At 49.9% G+C, this 19,011-nt stretch overlaps 4 protein-coding genes across 4 annotated transcripts; 3 read left to right on the top strand and 1 right to left on the bottom strand.

The window, feature by feature from the left end:
* The first annotated feature begins 287 nt into the window (after nucleotides 1–287).
* ONS95_008049 (uncharacterized protein) lies at nucleotides 288–3,965 on the top strand. The gene is made up of 2 exons (XM_058501585.1): nucleotides 288–2,190; nucleotides 2,240–3,965. Exons 1-2 carry the CDS (start codon nucleotides 1,648–1,650, stop codon nucleotides 3,725–3,727), a joined length of 2,031 nt encoding a protein of 676 aa, XP_058362905.1. The 5' UTR covers nucleotides 288–1,647; the 3' UTR covers nucleotides 3,728–3,965.
* Nucleotides 3,966–10,468: 6,503 nt separating this feature from the next.
* On the top strand, nucleotides 10,469–10,964 carry ONS95_008048 (uncharacterized protein; the record flags this gene model as incomplete). Its single annotated transcript, XM_058501584.1, has 3 exons — nucleotides 10,469–10,471; nucleotides 10,518–10,754; nucleotides 10,803–10,964. The coding sequence occupies 3 exons, from the start codon at nucleotides 10,469–10,471 to the stop codon at nucleotides 10,962–10,964; spliced, it is 402 nt and encodes a 133-aa protein (XP_058362904.1).
* Nucleotides 10,965–14,621: 3,657 nt separating this feature from the next.
* On the bottom strand, nucleotides 14,622–15,092 carry ONS95_008047 (uncharacterized protein; the record flags this gene model as incomplete). Its single annotated transcript, XM_058501583.1, has 1 exon — nucleotides 14,622–15,092. The coding sequence occupies one exon, from the start codon at nucleotides 15,090–15,092 to the stop codon at nucleotides 14,622–14,624; it is 471 nt and encodes a 156-aa protein (XP_058362903.1).
* Nucleotides 15,093–18,256: 3,164 nt separating this feature from the next.
* ONS95_008046 (uncharacterized protein) lies at nucleotides 18,257–18,967 on the top strand (the record flags this gene model as incomplete). The annotated part of the gene is made up of 1 exon (XM_058501582.1): nucleotides 18,257–18,967. One exon carries the CDS (start codon nucleotides 18,257–18,259, stop codon nucleotides 18,965–18,967), a length of 711 nt encoding a protein of 236 aa, XP_058362902.1.
* Between the last annotated feature and the right edge of the window lie 44 nt (nucleotides 18,968–19,011).

Raw genomic sequence — 19,011 nt, 5'->3', positions numbered from 1 at the left:
TTATCAGTCGAACTCTCCTGAGTCAACTAATAAGCTCGCTTTGGGCGAGAATATCAGCTCGCTTTCAGCACTTGATACAGTAGTGTGAGCGGCATGAATGTCTAGAGATGACCGCATCCTCGAGTCAGTGTTCATGCGTGTGGCTGCTCGCTTGTCTACCAAAAGTAATTATCCCACACAGTATATTTAGTCCATGGTCTGTGAGTGCAAGTCAACAGAACGGCACCAAGTGGCCAGAGTTGTTCAAGTTATTCCTTGTCACACTGCCCTTCAGTTGAGCTAGCTTTCCCCTCTCCTTGCCCCCCTCCCGATTCGCTTCAGCCCCGAGGGAGTGGTGCCAGAGACATCATCAGAGCCCCTCTTTTGGTGCTCAGACACCACCAACACACAGCAGTGAGAGCACTTGTTTCATGCCGTCAACCATTTGCATTGAAGCCATCCATGATACGTCGCCAGGGCTCAGACGAAATCTGCACAAGGATGGCACAAGATAGAGGGTCACAGCCGGTGTCTTCCGACTCGATTGCAACTTTGCAACGTGGAAGCTTTCTCAAATCAACTCGTATCCCTCCTGCAATTGTACAGTAGTGGTGTCGGTTGTTAGCCACTCTCGGCATCACCTGTGCACACCTATGCAGCGGACGTGCATTCAAGCGCGCTGCTTGCTGCAAGGAATGAACGAGTGAGCTTCTGTCCAACAACGATAATATGTGCTCTCCTGGGCATTAATACTGCAGAGCAGAAGGTTTGGCCGTGGTCGTAGACAGTCTTTATCAACGATTTGCTGAAGCCGACCGTCGCAAGAAATGTGGCGGGCAGCTTTCCATGGAAAACTGGAGATCTTTGACCAGGCCCCTTGCCAGCGAGATCCAGTCTCGGTACCAATCGCCAGCACTCCACTCCACTCCACTCCGTGGATGAGGCAGGCAGGCAGGCAGGCAGGGAGGCTAGAACTCCGGAATCCTGAGAAGCTCCCAGAAAGAGACGACAAAGTCTCCTGGTTTCGGATGAAAGACCGCAAAGCAGCTCTGGCTGAACTGATGGAGACTTCGTTCGCACGCGAACAAGCCGCGCTCGACGACAGACTATCCACTTTGGGCAGTCTGGCTTGTCTCATTTGCTGAATCCAAGCACCTGCTTCGTGGGGTAAGGACGGAAGCCTTCCTCATGCGGCTCAGCAGGGGGGCTCGGGGGGTTCACTTTCTCAATTTCGATGGATCTCCCGTCCGGCCATTCAATCTTCCCTTCCCTTCCCTTTTTAACCCTCCGCTGCGCTGCGCTGCGCTGCGCTGCCCTGCCCATGCCTGTCGTCTCCTATCGAACCGGTTTCATGGGTGTCTCCTTGTCGGTCGATGACAGGCGTCGCAGAGTTATATGATCTGTGATGCATCCGCTATGCATAGACTACTGAAATTCCAGCTCTTCCTATTCATGGAGCAGGGAAGGCCCACGACAAGACCTCACCGATTGTGCTTTATGATGTGCAATGTCATGGCATGTGTCTAGAACATCTGACGCACTTCCGAGCCTACCCAACGCCACTGAATTTATCTCCAGGACCTGGCAGCAAATGTATATCTCACCGGCTCTGATCCGTCGCCTCTGAGCCTTAGGTGGAACAAGTCAGTCCTATCACCAGTCTTTACCATGAGCAAATTCCGAGGAACGGGAAAATGGCGAGCAGAGGGCCCGGCGCGCTCGAACACAGGAACTTCAATACGAGGGAAGACTATCTCACAACCCATTCCATTCCCGGACGACGATGAATTCCCAATCCGAACTCCAGGATGCGGGATAGCACTACCCCTGGGCGCAGATGGCATTGAAAGACTGAGAGAATCAACGGCGACCGACGAGATTGACAGTACATCCCACCAAACAGGCATTGCCGTGAGCGACTATACAACCGGCACCAGAACACCTCCTATGCCCACGGAGCCTCCTCCCCCTCTACCAGAAGCCCAAGTCATGCGTAACATCCAAGGGCACCGTCCCAATCAGCCCAGCGGGCTCAGGAACTCCATTGCAAGTGTGCCGGATGCCCCAAGCATTGACAAGCCACAAAGGAAGAAGTCCTCCTTGAGATCTGTCTTTGGAAAGCTATTCGGTAAGAAGCGGAAAGGAAGTAGCCCGTCAAGCAGTAAGAGAGCAAGCGGAACTAGTGATGTGCGAGCTGGGCAGCATCGGAGCGTAAGTACTGAGCAGTCCTCTCCAACTTCTGTGGCTAATATGTCAGAAGGATCCATCGGCATTGAATCGAATTACGCAAGGCACCATGAACTCGCAAAAGCGCTCAGCATCCCTTCCAATCAACGAATTCAATCGCGCACTTCGATCGCACAGCATTGTCGCAACCGACTTCCAAGATATAGGGAGCGATAATGCGACCGATCCAAACCGCGAATCATTACAAGGAGATAGGCAGAGTAGGCCGCGGAGGGCAACAACACCAAGCCGATTGTGGACGCCAAACAAAGTACCGGGATATGCGGATTGGACAGGGCTTTCACCGCGGCCAGCCAGCAGCCACGCTCGCGGCAGTAAGGCTATCTCAGACGAGGACGCCAATTCGGCGATTGGAACAGCGGTTACAAGTAGCAACCACCCGAACAGACGTTCCAGGAGTGTTGGTGAGCTACAAGAGGCTATGAGAATACATGCCGTTACAAGGCGGCGTAGCGACGAGATAAGATACTGGCGGGAAAGTTATGATCCAGGATTGCTATCCCCCATGTCCTCAAATAAGGCAGAGACGGAAGACCCCATTCCGGTTGAGACTGAAAATCCACGTGATGAAGAGCCCCCTAAACCAGAGCCCTTCAATTTTGGGCCCCTGGGCGAGATGGCGGGTATGAAAATTACGCAAGCTGCAAGTTTGGAGACGAGAGTTCAGCGGCTGGAAGGCCGAATGAATAAGGTGGAGAGGAGTGTGTCCGGGTTCAGGAACGACGCACCCATTCAGCTCCAGGATCCGCCCAAGAGAAACTCCGCAAGCTACCGAAGTAGATCGGGCACGAGACCAACAACACGACAATCAGAGGTATCTTTACCCAAGAATCCAAGATGTCGAGATACGCAAGCTCGAGGGGAATCTCGTGGAAGCAGACAAGGCAGCCAGAATCGGTCATCTTCCTACAGCAGTAGCCGGCCATCAACAATGTCTACGAATGTTTCACAGCTTCAGTCGTTTGATACGACAGCTGGAGAGTTGCTCTCTATTGAAGCAGCAGATTCGGCCCAGACTACCGCACGTCCGCTTTCTACTTCCACAACGATACGCGGCATTCCATCTAGTTCTCCTACCATGCCGGCCGACGGGACTCTGAATGGCGAACACTTCAAAGCTCTCACCGACATGATCCACGCCGAACAGTCAGAACGCCTGAAACTTGAATCTGTAATTCATAGCCTCCAACGTCAACTTCAGACCGTCCTATTAGCCAGCAGGAATACCTATCCCACACCCGACTCTGCTGCTCCTCCTCACGAAGGCGGTATAGAAGGCAGTAATTTCTCCAACTTCGAGCAAGATGACAGCAGTGACGATGATGGGCGGTACGTTAACGAAGAGGTCTTTCAGACGCCGAATGAAGAGCGGAATCACTTCGAAGACGAGATTTTCGGCGATGTATCCGGAAATACGAACGACGGGAAGAACGCTCCGCGCACCTTGAGCCTGAGCCAGATCACGCTGGGGAGGAATGTGCAGCCGAGTCTGAACTTTTAGCATATCTAGCATTTCCTGCATTTGTTTCATTTGTCTTTAGGGGAAAGGCTTTATATGATACCACGGGGATTTATGACTCGCGCCCCTTACGAGGTGGATGTTGTCTTGTATGATTTATGCGAAGCGAGACTTTGCTGCGGGTTCAGTCTGTACTGCGGAAAGCGATTGGGCGATTAGCATTTGCATAGCGGGATTTTGGTATTTGATATTTTTATAGTTGGGTAATGTACATGGTGAATGATATTGCATATTTTACTCCACTTTCGTTGAGGTACATGGTGATATTATTATGTGGTCTAGTTCGCCCCTAAGTCTGCAGACCCAAGATTGATGTAGCCTCAGTGTAAGAGTAATGGTTTCACAAGAGTGGCATGTCCTACGGTGTTGATGTTAAAAAGCCGTACTGTTGACAAGGAGCGTCGTTTGACGTGCCACATTCGCTAACTAAGGGGTTAAGCGAGATCTGCCTCGATGCCTTCGACTTCAAGGAATCAGCAAGACACTACTTAGCTCCCGTAGGTGACGAACAATATTTGCGCTGTGAGTTAAGCTATTATACAAACCAATGTCGGTCAGCCTCGCCGAGACGTCGAACTACCATAAGAGGTATGTTTGTCAATCTTGTGTGACACAGTCATGCACCAAAAACCACAGTCGTTTCCTACAGCTTGTGAGAAGTAACTGGACCAGAGAGTTTTCGTGATACAATCAAACGGATAGCTACTAGTAGCTTTGTAGATACCCCTGCTGTATCCACTTAAAGTTATTAGTTATTGTCAAAATGGTGAATCCAGATACCACAAGGTGAATGTAAACAAGTCGCGCCAGTAAACGTGTCGGAATCCCAAACTTACTTACGCCAGGTATCTAATTGCAAACTGTTCAATAGAGCGGAGCAAAGTATTTTCTGACAGAATGGAGATTGTGACCATCAAGAGAATCACAACTCCATGTTTTCGCGTCGAATCCGGACTTATTTGGAATCAAATCCTTGGTCAGAATATCTGACATGCGTATTTAGCATCAAAAGAAATGATTTCTGGGGTTATATATGGGATACGATTGCACATAAATCAAACTCTGAATAATGTAATAATTTTCAAAGGTTGAATGTGGGTAGGTCGACCATCCAAGTTGACCTTGACGAACCAGAAAATGTCATCAGGGAATCTTGGAGCCCTGTTTAAAGTAGCACAATTTTCATCCATTGATGACGCTGTCACTTTGTATTGTGGTGTAGAACACAGTTGAGATTCTTCTTCTAGACTTGCAGTCGGTGAAGTTGTGGTCACAAATGATTCGTACCAACCGAGCTGTGGAATGTATCGTGTTGCAAACCTAGACTCACTTGCAATCGGCTGTTCCAGAGTCCATGTAATAATGACCTGATACGCTCGTACATGCCTTTAGTACATTCGGATTTGTAGGATGGACAGTTGTTGTAAATGGCGGGAGTGCACAACATAGCTATGAGAAGCGAGGGTGGTGGGCTCTGAAGTTCCCAGGCGCACTTGCTCTTTCTGATGAGAAGGAGGAGCATCGCCGTAGGCTGACTATCTGCAACATCATATTCAGTTTATGGTTTTGATTCAGACTCAAATTGAGGTAGGGGATGCGAAGAAGCAAAGAGGAGCTCACTAGTGCAACGCTGTTAATATAAATAAATGCCATCTCGCATCCAAGTTTTCATCCATCTCCAAACCTCCATCTTCTACTTCGCGGTGAGGCCGACACCCACCCTTCTGCACTCCAGAATTTGCTTTGTTGCCACTTCAGTAGTTACTTGTAAGCAGTAAGTAGCTTTCTCAATAAAGGTAGGTAAATACCATGAAGTGTGTTTACTACATTGTATAGAAACACAGCCATGACGCGGTGTCTTGGATCCTTCCTCGATTTTCAAGATATGATTTAAGATAGACATCGATATTACCGCCTGGCTTAATCTAGAACAACCAACAGGCAACCCATTTGTAGGTCGGACAGTAGCCTTCTGTCTTCGATCAATCTGCAGGAGAAACTTGTCCTTTTCTCTGCCGCACGCCTCCAATCAACACTTTTATACAACCTTAATCTTTAGCCTCACATTCACCTGTTCCCAAATGGGCATAACATATGCTCGCTCGAAGCAACTTCGTATTCCTCATATACTTCGGTTGTTCCGAATCCTGCTCCAACGTGGCAATTAAATAAACACAATATTTCGAACGACAACGACACAATAGCATACGATGGCTGGTTCAACTCCAGAAGCAGTGGTTTCATATATTAGAATATGATATATATAATCGTTACGCTGATTGGTATCATCATCTCCAACGCTTACCTTGGTATGTCATGGTCATCCATACTTTGGTCTCTGGCCAAGGAGAAGTCTCGTCAGAGGAGAGGTCATTTGAGTGAGGACCCTGGCTTGGGTTTACTGAGACGTGTAATAAAACACTTCCTTATAGACAGCTACTGGCTCCCATTGGGTACAGTATACTTGTGCTGGTTACATACCTCCTTGGGAGCTCATTCCGTGTCGCTGTTGTGCGTAATCCCGCCACAATAAATCGGGCCAGGTCAACGAAGACTACATACGGATTCGAACCTTTCACAAAACCCACCACTTCTAAAGGTCCTACTTTAGAACTTGACAATGAACTAACTGCCCCAGCGCCTCCTTTACTTCGGTCATACAATCTACAACGACTCAACGTGTAAATGCGGCAATCATCTTGGCGCTTCTCTTCTACGTAGGACAGAAGTTATGCCTATACCTCTTCTTAATTGAGAAGCTCATGGTGTCCAGGCAAATGCCAGACGTAGAACAATTGATTACCTATGCCTCATTGGTATGGAAATTTTTCTTGTCAGCGTCTCTGGTATTGGATCGGCACTATTCATTTTCCACCTCGATACCTTTCAACAATGCGACTGGAATTTGTCGAACCGGGATTGCCAGACCAGTAGCTGCTACGCTCTTGGCCTGGGACGTGTTTGTCAATAAAGTCCTTATATTCGTCTTCGTTCGACGTTGTAAACCTGACATGGCAAGGGGTTTCAGAGAAACTTCCTTGTACCCATTTGTTAAAGGACTTCTGAACAAGATTATCTATCGAAACAGAAGGATCTTCGCGACGAGAAGTGATATAACACTATCCATCCCTCAGCATACACTTATATGAGTAATTCAAAATGCATTCTGGGGCTGTGTGAGTATTTTGGCATCGACAGTTACCAACTTCTCGCTCTTGCTGCACTGGACTGGGAAAGGACCAGTGTCGGTTTCCTTCATGCTTTGCACACTTGATGGTATGTCCATCTTTTGATTTGATTCCGTGTCCCAGAAGCGGCGAGGGGCAAAGATCAGACTATTATTGTATCTCACAGTGACTTGGGCTCATGTTGTTCTCCACTGGCAAGTCTACGCTCAACTTTCTCTTCTCAAACAGCTCATCTAGCTGCGTCGAATTCTATTAGGCTTAAATAGAGCCAAAACATCCGGATGGGAACCTGGTTGAAGTTTTTGGAAGACTATAGAAGTTGGGAGCCGTGACAGGCTTACAGATGCGCCTCATGAGATGGGCTTAAAACAACAAACACCAAGTGTCTACTCCACAGTACCACCCGATCCTTTGGTCTCTAAACATCCACCACCTTACTGTCAGTCGATGAAGATACCAGTCCGTGAATATGATAATAGCCTTCAAGTGCGAAACAATGGAGTACGCAGCAGGACCTAGGCAGGGAATGGCTGAGGGACAAAGCTGGGAGGCGTCCTTGCATTCGACCGGGTATCAGAAAGCACTTCAGCAACCGCATGATACATGCAGCAGACGTGTAGAAGTGAATGACAGACTTAAAATGTTCAAGACAGGCGAATTGACTTGGTAATTTTCAGACGGAAGGAGGTTGTCTTAAACCAGGCGGCAAAGATGTGAGTACATGACACAGCACAGTGCGTTGGGTAAAGATTGACTGAACTCAAAGAACTTCAAAATATTCCCAAAGCACCTGAGCATGTGCTCTTAACTCTCTTTTCTCCTCGAACCTCCCAAGGGTAGCTGTTGTTGACAAGAACATCGACTCGACCTCCTCGCATGTAAGAGATTAACCGAGCAACCCCCCTTTACGAGCCAGCTACCAACCAGAAGCGAGCACTCCGACACAAAAACATGCCTCGGAATTTCACAGGCACATTCTATACGCCCCTCACATGTGAAGTATGCCCCCCTCCCCCACCCGATACCAACATCATCGTAGCAGCCACCCACCATTTGATTTGCCACTTGGAACATGAAACACATCACTGTAGGCTAAATAGGCTGCATGTCTGGTATGTCTTTTGGTAGCATGTGGGGCGGAGACGTTCTAGAAAAAGGAAGTAACGAGAGAACATCTCATTCGTTGATTCGACTGTTTTCCAGATCTCCATCTGCTCCGTCCGCCGGACTGGGTTGCATCGCTCTTTAAAATAAAGGAAGGCAAGTAAGAGATAAGCAGGTACTACAGTGCCAATCGCTTAGCCGAGCAGTAGCAAGGAACAGGACCCCGGAAACAGGAATGGCAGTAAGCAGAAGCAGAGGCATATAAGCAGCGCTCATATTGGGTTGCTTTTGGTGCTGAGAAAAGCAAGGAAGATGGTGGCAAAAAGCGGAGAAGCAAAGCTCGATGGACAGCTCGATGGACAGAAGCAGAAGGTGGTGGTGTATCATTAGTGACAAGTTTGGGGATTCAAGGCAAAGAAGAAACGAAGCTGGAGAACAAGAAAGGCGACGCACAAATGCGTCGTCAAAATCCGAAACATGCAGGGAGAGCCACGCTTGCGGGCAGATAGACAGACGTGGGCCGAGAAGTTTTGTTCCTGCATCTGTCTGGCCGTTGGTATGGCAGGAATTTTGCCAATGAAGGAGGGCTGGGATCGTGTTGATTGGGTTCTGTGTCATGAGCGTCATGTATGCAGGCCTGCATACTGCTCGAGGTTCATTCAGCAGGCTGGATGAACGAATGATGATGGATTTCTGTATGAAAGAGAGGATGGTAACGAGGACCGAGGAATGTGGGTGATAATATACGGGATTTGTTATGTATAGCTCTTCTCCTGCATCGTACAGGACGCTAGATGTGGATGTTGGTACGCTTACTGCATATCTGCGTCCCAAATGGTACTTGCATGCTGTAAGGATGATTAAGGCGAGGGAGGGTTTGCATATTATTTATGTGCGCTGTATGCATGCATATGCATGGGACCTGATTTCTACATCTTATTGTGATTGTTATATGTTCGAGTTGTAAAGTTTTTCTTCTGTTTGTGGGTGTGCTGGCGATGTGATGCGAGGGAGCTGGTTTCTCGTCATAGCGGCGGTTGTGCTGATTTTTTCTTCAATGCTGTTGGCCAACCGCTTTGGGCGGTTTCTGTAACTCGGACACCTTTGCTCTGGCTGTCACCGCCTTTTTAGGAGGAGGCCCTGGCACTCACACTGTTTTAAACAATCTGACTTGTAGAATCAAACAAAATACGGTCATTATTTTGCCCTGCCATTTTTTTTTCCTGGTGGTGTACTCGTTCGTCTATTGATTGGATTGGATTGGATTGGATTGATGTGTATTGATGTGGAACGACGCCCCTCGCTGCTTTTGCTTTGGTCCTGGGAACTAGGGTGCTGGCGGTGGTTGGTTGATCTAATTCTTGACTGCTCAATCGATTGGCCTTTCCGCGGTATGGGACTGAGAGGGGCATTTCCGTCGGGCGGTGTAGGTGCAGTGGTGAGGAGGAAAAGCAGTGAGGTAGCTGATGAGACTGCCGGTTCGACGGGCAGCAGGGTAGAGTCTGTGGCGTTATTACCACGAAAACGACAAGAACGAAAACCGTTAAGATCGTGGGGGGAGTTAGGTGAGTGAGACTTGAGACCTGTTTTGGAAACGGAGTGGCTTTGAGACTGATTCGGGATGTTTTGGTTTGGTTGGAATAGAGGTATGGCAGCAGTGAGTTCCGAGCCATGAGTGGATGACCGTGTGGTGAACTGATACGGTGATCTAGGGAAGACAATCACTTGATCGAGACAGGCTATCGGTATGCTTTCTTGTGAAGTGGGTGGATTGGCGAGCGGCTTTGTTGACATCGCCTTTAGCTCGGCTACTGGTAGCCTCTCGGCATGTATCTCTAGCCTCACGTATATTCATAACGAAACCGGTTGGTCTCCCCCAAAAGCTGGACTATAATCAAAGTTCGCTTCAAACCTGATTGTCTCCAGTGAATATATACTCGCACCTCATTGGAAGTATTATCTTCGCGGCACTTCCAGTATATCTCTTTAAGAATGAGATTCCACCACGCTATGCGGTCGCGACTTGGGCTGATATTGTCGTCTGCCTAACGTATTTCGTCGGAGTTGCAATATGTTTCTGCCTATCTGCTATGTGAGATGTTGTTCCTCGCTCTGGCATACAAGACTGACGCCATAGATACCATACGGTGATGTGCCATAGTCGGTCGATGGACTTGTTTGGAGCACAGCTAGACTTCCAAGGTGTGATCCTTCTCATGTGAGTGAAATGAGCAGAGAGTATTGGAAACCCCTTCTTGCTCACGGCACGGCACAGAACAACACTTGCTGTTTGTTTACTCCTGCTTATCGCTAGATTTTGCAAGACCAGCGAGCGCTTGCTAATTTCCTCTCATGTAGGTGGAGTGCCACTATCCCACTCATATATTATGGCTTTCATTGTCAAAGTAACTTGCAAAATGCATACTGGACGATGGTAAGCACCTTTGGCGTTCCCTTCGAACATTTCTGACAAGCGGAAGCTATCCATTCTTGCAGCTCTCTGCTCGATATCAACATTTCACTCCCGTTTTCAAGAGCCTTTCCTTCGACCAGTTCGAGCAGCAACTTTTGGTAGCCTTGGACTACTCACCATGGTCCCCATCTACTATGGAGTATACAGAAATGGATGGGGCATGCAGAACCAACAGATGGGAATAACCTGGGTCCTTATAACACTTGTCTTGAATGTTCTCGGGGCCACAGCATACGCCTTCAAGGTTCGCCTAGTGAAGAAACACCTGAAGAACTCTCTGACTGAGATACAGATTCCCGAGAGGTGGTACAGGCGGACCTTCGATACATTCGGAGCGAGTCATCAGGTGTTCCACATCATGGTTGTGCTTGCTGCTCTCACATATACGAAAGGTATACTCCAAGCTTTCGACTTCGTCCATTCTCAAGGTTATAATCCATGCTCAACGCAATAGCATGACGCGGAAACCACGAGACCATTTGCATGAGTACTTGAAGCCATTGTACAGCAAACATTTTAAAGTATAACATAATGCATTGGCAACTGCAAGGTTGTACCAGCCGTAGACTTCCGAGAGCGAAGTTTCAATCAGATACTCCATCGGCAGCAAGCGCCATTCGCAATGCATTGCGGAGACCTCGTATTGGGCTATAAAGTGATAAAGCGCAGGGAACAGTCTCCGATGGATCAATCACGTTACTCGTAAATAGAACATGAAATTCATGCGAAAGTGCATTAAAGATCCCACGGCCGATACAGTCGAAACGTGAGATTCCCCACCACGCTCTTATCAAAGACCCTGCGGACCCTGCCGTCGTGGCCGCGCCGAGAGGCCAAGAATGTGGGCCAACCACCTTCACTTTTGCCTTCTTCTTTTGGTGGATGCTGAAACATTCGAGAAGGCCCGTCATCAAGGTTCCGGATACACTGGCTTCGGACCTGCAAGCTGTTTCCAGCAAGACGTCCGCCGACAGTATCAAAGATGCAAGAGATTCGGGGACGTGATAAGATTTGGCACAGGGGCGTTGAGAGCGAACCAGCCGGGGGATTTCTCGCAACTCCACCAGGGACCTAGGAAAGACGTCGAACGACAAATATGCCGAGGATGTTGAAGCTGACCAGGTGTAAAGAAGACAAGTGTTTGGAGGGAACCATGCCGTCCTACTAGACCTCATTTAGCCAAGATCCGCTTCTTCGAAGCTAATCTTGGGCAGATCGCAATTCACTATCAAAGTTTGACTAACATGCGACACATGTGGTAAAGTGTTTTGGCCGCTCAAAATCTGAAGTGTGGCAGCGTTGGAGAATTCGAGCCCGCAAAAATGATTCGGAGGCACGGTGTTTTGCCAGAATGAAACAGATTTATTCATCAAAACCGTTGGAAACGTGCCACACAGGCACAGCAGAATGCAATCGTCCGAAGGCAGCAGCAAATCTATTTCCTCATGCAGGTCTAGATTTGATGGCCAGCCAGACAGCCGAACCTTGTTAGCGTACTAGGAAAGAATCCGGGGGAGTTCTTGCGTCCGACGATTTGCCCAAAGGGACGAGAGGACGACTACTACTCCAGACGGGCTTGCAAAGCCAGACGAACTACTCGAGTAGGGAAAATTGCCCCTGCCTCCTGGAGAATAATAGTCTCTTTGCTCAAAGCCTAGTCCCAACTACTCTGGAGTTATCGATTGTCAATTGGCCACAGACTGGTACGGGAGCGGTCGCGGGCCGCTGATGGTGTCATTCTGAATTACTGTGAGACCTGGCATGGATTCTAAGCTCTAGACGTGTGGATCAAGAAGAGAGTACGCTCGTGTGAATTTGAAATAGTTCAAAACAGGGCCACGAGTGATTTGCAGAGTGTGAAGCAGCCCCCAACTTTAAAACGAGGATTCCGAAATGATTACCGGAGAACCGGCGGGCGGGCGACGTGTCTGAGAGTTCGAAGGGCGTTTCCAACCTGTCGGGTCTTCTCCCACTTCTTCCACTTCTTCTGGCCTTCCTCTTGCAGCGCCACGTTCTCGAAGTGGATGGGAGTCGATATGGACTCTCGGACAGTTTGATAGTGCCGGCCCACTTCACATGCATCCCCTTGCCATCCAGGAAAACTTTGTGCGTTTGGGTCTGGCTAGCAAGTCCCGCAGACCCGTTGTGATTTTGGAAGAACATCCGGAGCCGCGGGTGGGGAGGCCGCTATGGATTCGCTGAATGATAGCGGTGGTTGGCTTGGCTGGAGTCCATGGCTGTTCTCAAGTCCAAGCAGCCTCTGATCCTAAACAAGGGTCTTTCCCAATCGATAGGACACGGGACGAAGCGAGTCAGCCATGAGTTGAGTTCAGTCGAAGATCAGATGGCAGGTTGTGTGGAGTGGAGTTGGGAACAGACAGCGGCCGAGAGCTGTGCGGTTTTGTGTTCTTGTGCCTTCCTTGACAGTTTCTTATGATGCCTGATATCTTTGAAACGCAGACTGACGTTCTGACATGTCCAAGGTGCATAAGCAGACCCGACCTGCCCTGCCCTGCCCTGCCCTGCCTCGAGGAGTCTGTACCTGCAGCGTACCTTGCAGTAGAAAATGCAGAGGTCAGCGTCCCATTGGAAGACGAGCCAGAAACGGCAGCAGTCATCCCCCGATTCGCCGGGGCAAATGCATGGTCGATAAGACGGCCAGGGCCGGGGAGGTCTTGACTTTGACTTGTCGTCGCTGGGGGCAGAGCCCACGCCACCGAGTGATGCCCCTGCAGGATCGGGTGGAGGAAGGGCCGGTATCCCAGCATCCCACAAGCTGGCGGCCTGGCGACCTCGATGCCGTACCTAGCAAGCGTTCCCAACATGCACCAACGGCTGCTTCTGGAAGAGTCCACCAACAAGCCAGCGAGAGCGCCCTTCATCAAGGGAAAACACAAAATTTCGAGGCGGCATGGTGTTTGTTGGCGACGGTTGTGTTGCAGTAAGTGGTGTGTTGTGGTGAGGTGCCAACCAGAAACATGAGAGGTGAAAGGTAAACGTGAAGATAGACAAGCCAGGCCACGCCAGGATATGGATCTGGATCTGGATATGGAGAGGAGATGCCAATGCAAGTCCGTGTTCCCCAAAAGCAGTTAATTATGCCATGCCCAAATCCAACCCGAATCCCAGTCGATCCAGCCCCCACTCTGGAGGCAAGCAAGCTCAAGCAAGAGGGTGTGGTAAAAGCAGCAGGCAGAGCGTCCGAAAAAGAACCTTGCGGTCATCCTATCTTTAGCTGTGCATATCGCTTGCACGTAATGTACAGTACTACTTTTACTTTCACAAGTTGCATAATTAGCCAATGCAGAGCTATTATTATGCAATTTCCACAGTGACAGCGATTGACAGTGACGACGAGCCACACTGGCCAGGGTGCAGAAAATAAGACAAAGGTTTGATGTGAGCGCGCGTCCGTGGTCAGCAGCATGTGATACACTCATGAGCGTCCTCTTCGTGACGCTGTGGCAGATGGACCTGGGCGAAACGCTGAATTTCAGTCAATTGTGCATCTGTGTTCACAATTGTGCAGTCTGACTGGACAGGCATAACTGGCTTAGGGCTCGAACCGCCATCACCAGGTCGTCCTGGCCACGCAAGAGGTGAAGAGGTCAAGCCGTCCCTCCACACAGACGGACGGGATCGATACGCGGCTGCTATCGTCCTATCGATAGGAAGATAACGAAAATGCACTAAGACCTTCGCCTTCATCTTTCACAGCTCAACCGAATCAACCTCGACAAAAGGGTTGGGTAGTATCGTGAGTCCTAAACAGCTAGGCAGATAAACAAGGCCCAAAACGAAAAGCGACTTCAATTTTCCGATACCAAAGTTCAGAATAGTGCCAAACGCCAGCTCCAGCTGCAGGCGCGTTTGGACGAAAAAGGGTAAAAGGCTACATATCTACGAGAATAGCGCTCCCGACTGCTGGCGTTTATGTAATGCAAGCTTGTCTCTGACGCCATGAGAAGATCTCGATCTGAAGCCTCCGTTGACTTCTCGACGCGCTTTTGATCGTTGCTTCTTTCCTTTCTCTAGACTCATACCGGTAGATCTTGAGATCTTTCTTGAAATGGGGCTTTCGGAATGGTATTTGCGAGGCCAGAACGAGTTGCTAGCTAGAAACCAAGGCATGAACTGGGTTGCTCCAGTGGCTGCTCAAAAAGAGAAGGGGATGTTTTGTTCCTGCAGGAAGCCACCCTGACAGCCGAAACACTCGTGTCTCGATGACCACCTTGTGCCTGGAAAAAGTGATATCTCGTAATTTAGCTCTTGGGCGACTGCCAACGGGAGGGAAGAGACATGTGGGTTTCTGTGAGACATTTGGATCCAGAAGAGACAGGCCAGTATTCCGAGCAATCTGGCCGTTAAACACACGCATCTCGTTCGTCATCCATCCGTTGTGGGAGCTTGTGGCTGCCCAAAAGCTGGGAGACGGTTGTTTCATGGCTCGCTGGAATTTCTCCCCGCATCGCAGATCCCCTCCGCTCCCCTCTCTCCGAAAAAGACAGGTGGGGCTCAGTAAGGTCCATCTGATGTGAGGGAGGAGCTGAGCGTAGGCATGGGCATGGGCATGGATAGACATGGAATATTTTGTTGGAAGGGCTGAAAAGAAGTTTATCGGTCCGCTATCGATAGCGAGGACCAAGACTTTCTGAAGTCATGGTCGACAATTGATTGACTGCACTGCATCGCAGCCAGAGAGGCGATAATGCGGAAGGGGATTGCGATTGGCGACACCGCTGTGGGCGAAAAAGAATCTCTTCACTTCTATCGGGGACGCAGCGGCCAATGGTCAAGGATGCTAGCAAGAGGGTGACTGCAGCTCTGCCGGACACGAATAGTGTTTCCTTTGTTCACTGCATCCAATGTGCATCTTGGAGGGGCAAGCTGAGTTGTGAGTGGTTGTAGATTTGAGCGCGAGACGCGAAACACGTCCATCGTGCTGCAGCATCACGTCGAATAGAAACGACGACGAAATCAAGAAGCACCAGTACTCTTTTTTTTTTTTTGGCTCTCCCCCTCTCGATGGGAAAGGCGCATATGGCGGAGACGGATATGCCGCTTTGGGCATGAGAGCATGCTTCGCTCGTTCGTTCGCATGAAGCTGCGAAGACGAGCCCCCATGTTGCAAACCTCAATGCTAGTGGTTGAGACGTTGCGATGGAGTGGAGCGTGTAGGCTGTGCTGTCTCGCTGTGTTGAATCAGAACGGGATCGCCATATGAGACTGCATCGTCGGAAAGGACAGAGCGAAGCGACAGGACAGACAGGACAGACAGCACAGGACAAAACAGGCTCGAGCGAGGTCACAGTCCCGCGCCGGCCACACCGCACGTCGGGTATGCATTTCATCATGTTTGAATCGAGCGGGTTTCTGGCGTATAACGGTATGCAGGAGTAATAGCTGCGGCAAAGTGAAGCCCGTGATGTTTCCTGACTCTTGCTCTTGTGGAGGCGAAGTATCAAACTGTTTCCATTTCTCAGGCGAGCGGATCAGTTGTTATGATTGCAGAGCATGGAACCTGGGTGGGACGGGCTAGACTCTGTTGTAAAGCAACTTTATTATTGGAAGAAATCAGCATTGATGTTGATGCTGTTCGCAATCTCCTTTGACTACAACGATCCACCACAGTTGGAAACAGCGATCTCTAGGCGATATATCTGCAGTTATTTGCTGAGGTCCAGGTCCAGGTCCAGGTTCAGGTTCAGATTCAGGTTCAGGTTTCTGGTGCACCGAGGATCGGACTGTGCGAATCATCGTCGGGTCTCGTCCATCGCCAATTGATTGCTTGACAGTGCTCCGATTTTCACATATAGTCGCCACATAGAACAGAACACGATGTTGGATTCGGTGGAGCTGGAAAGCTACCTAGCGAGCTGAGTACGAAGTCGAAGTCCAAGGACGAATGGAGTGCGGTAGGTTGGTGACGCGTTATGCAGGCCGTATCCGTACCTGACCCTAGCCTCGTATGGATAATAATGCAATTCCCTGGCTAATGCACGCTGCCCTGGTTCCCTGGCTCCCTGGCCGCTCATCTTATTTTATCACTTGGTGCTGGTCTACTACTGGTACGGTACAATGGTAGTGGTAGTGGTAGTGGTAGTGGTACCCAGTGGGAGTGGATAGTGCAGGCGACGCGGGCTTATGCATGCATGCATGCACATAAAATACAGTAGTAGTAGTGCCGCGCTGAGAGGAACAGAAAAGTGCGAGCGGTGCAGCGTCAGAGCATCTGCCCTCGCTAGGTACAGTACAGTAGTAGGTTGGTACCCTTACCGTACCTTACCTTACCTTACCTTACCTGCCCCGAGTACTACTCGCCGCTTTTCCCCCCAGCTGGCCGCTCGACTGGCTGGCTGGCTGGCTCCAATCAGCATCACGCAATTGTGACCACGAAGGGAAGGATGCTTTAACTCAACTGTACAAGTATCCACTGAAGCCCGTCGCTGAAGCTCCCGGAAAATCCATCACTTCTCTTGGGCTGGTGGGTGGGTTTGCGCATTTAGCGTCGAACACCACGGCCAGCATGTGGTGGAAATCCCGGTGTCTCCCAGCCAAGCAGAACGCTGGGAGACGGCTGGATTTAGAAAATGGAAGCCCTCCCCACTTAGCCAGCGTGCCCGCGCCCCATCCCATCCCATCCCATCCCATCCCATCCCATCGCCGTCCGGCCTGTCCCATCCATGATCCATCCCACCCCATCGAGCCCATCCCATCTCATGCTGTCGTTGCCGGATGATGTTTCTGTTCTGCTCTGTTCCTGCCGACGCCCCCCAGACAGACAGGCCTGCTGGAGCCAAAAACACTACGAAAGTAGTCTCTCCCAGCCAGCCAGTCCCTAGACGCGGACCTGTCCTTCTGCACCCTGTCTCGTCTTAACTCCACAACCTAACCTCTCCTCACCACACCACACCACACCACACACATCACCCAATTCTTCATCTGCCTCTGCCCATCCCCAACTCATCCTATCCTATCCCATCACATCCCATCCATGCCTCCCCACTGCGACGCTCCCACTCCCACTACCCGCGCCCTGGTCGTCCTACCCTAGTCCCCCTGACCCTTGCCCCTGTCCGCTCGCCATGCATCCTGCTGAGACCTAATCCATTCTAGTCCTCTTTGCCTATCTTGCCTTGCCTTGCCTTGCCTTCTATCGCTCGTCGATCTACTTATTTTGTCAGGGTCCCCTTCACCACACATTCGCTTGCTCGTCCTTCAGGTTTACCTCCACCACGCCAAATCATTCTTCATATACCGACGACCGGTTTCCCTTTTGTATCTCGCTCTTTTGGATCATTTTCGATTTGTGCTTCTTCTTAAAGCCTTTCGACTATCTTCCGTACCTTCTTTTAGCATCCTGCTACCACTGCTTTCCAGCTCTGTAAACCACCAGTCGATAATTGTTCCAAAACTCGTTGGCAACATCACAATCGTCCTTTGCAACAGCATATGTATAATCAGCGTCCTCGACAATACAACTATTAGACAGTTTTCAAAAAACTGTTGTCCAGTCGCTCTCTAAGCACCACTTTTCTATCATCTAGTTTTCGAGTTTCGACACCTTCCAGCTCCAACAACAACCTGATAAACCGGACCGAACATAATCAACACTTTCATATCGAATCCTCAGAAATCAAAACCCGTTTGGTATGTACACAACAAAAACCGGCGTTGTCATTGACAAACCGCAAGACTCGTTCATAACTGACACACGGCAGACCAGAAACTGTTCACATTTTCGACATGGATTCCTCATACGCACACCCCCAGTCGATGGGGCAATCACCTTTCTTCTACTACAACCCAGACCCAAAACCCGATAACCGTCAACACGGCCACTTCTCGCAGCAGCCAAGCAACGTCCAGGTGCCAGTATACCATCCACACATGCAGCCAATGCCGTCGACTCCAATCTACTCGAGACCGAACTCAGCGTGCTCCCAACCGCCGATGCATCCGCAGATGTACAACAACGGATACCCGATGAACATGACCCCGATGGCCTCCCCTCGTCCGATGTACCAGAACCAGAAGCCCACGATCATGATCCAGGAACACGCTCCAAGAATGGTCCTGGAGTCGGATATGCACGAGAACGACCTGTGCTATTACCCATCAACTCCACCACTGTCCGCCTCTGGAAGCACGATCAGCAGTCCATCCAGCTGTGACGTTCTGCCAACCCCAATGAACACTGTTTTCTTCGGGATGGACTCCTTTGAGGGTGTCAAGGACGGCTGTCAGGGCGAAGTTCAAGCTGAGAACCTCGCTGGCGGTGACTGGGCACGCTGCGGATCTCCTCCCATGACTCCAGGTATGTGCAGATATTTCATGGCCTGTGCGGATGCGTGCATGATATGGCCGTGTCGTTGCGATGTACTCCTCGGATTGCCCGGCTCCATTTATTTAATCATTTACATTCATTACCGCGGCGGGATCCCTGTCGTAACTTAATTATGGTTTTGCCTATGGGGCCCTCGCTGACTCGCTCTTTTCTG

Source organism: Cadophora gregata, assembly GCF_030347475.1.
Source record: "Cadophora gregata isolate MNR1 chromosome Unknown scaffold_2, whole genome shotgun sequence".
NCBI lineage: Eukaryota > Fungi > Ascomycota > Leotiomycetes > Helotiales > Ploettnerulaceae > Cadophora > Cadophora gregata.
The sequence above is the reverse complement of the archived record's forward strand: the minus strand, read 5'-3'. Positions and strand labels throughout refer to the sequence as shown.

Coding starts and splice junctions, on each gene's coding strand:
- ONS95_008049 (XM_058501585.1), top strand. CDS start 1,648: ATGAGCAAATTCCGAGGAACGGGAAAATGGCGAGCAGAGGGCCCGGCG. Junction 2,191..2,239: donor GAGCTGGGCAGCATCGGAGC/GTAAGTACTGAG, acceptor ATATGTCAGAAG/GATCCATCGGCATTGAATCG.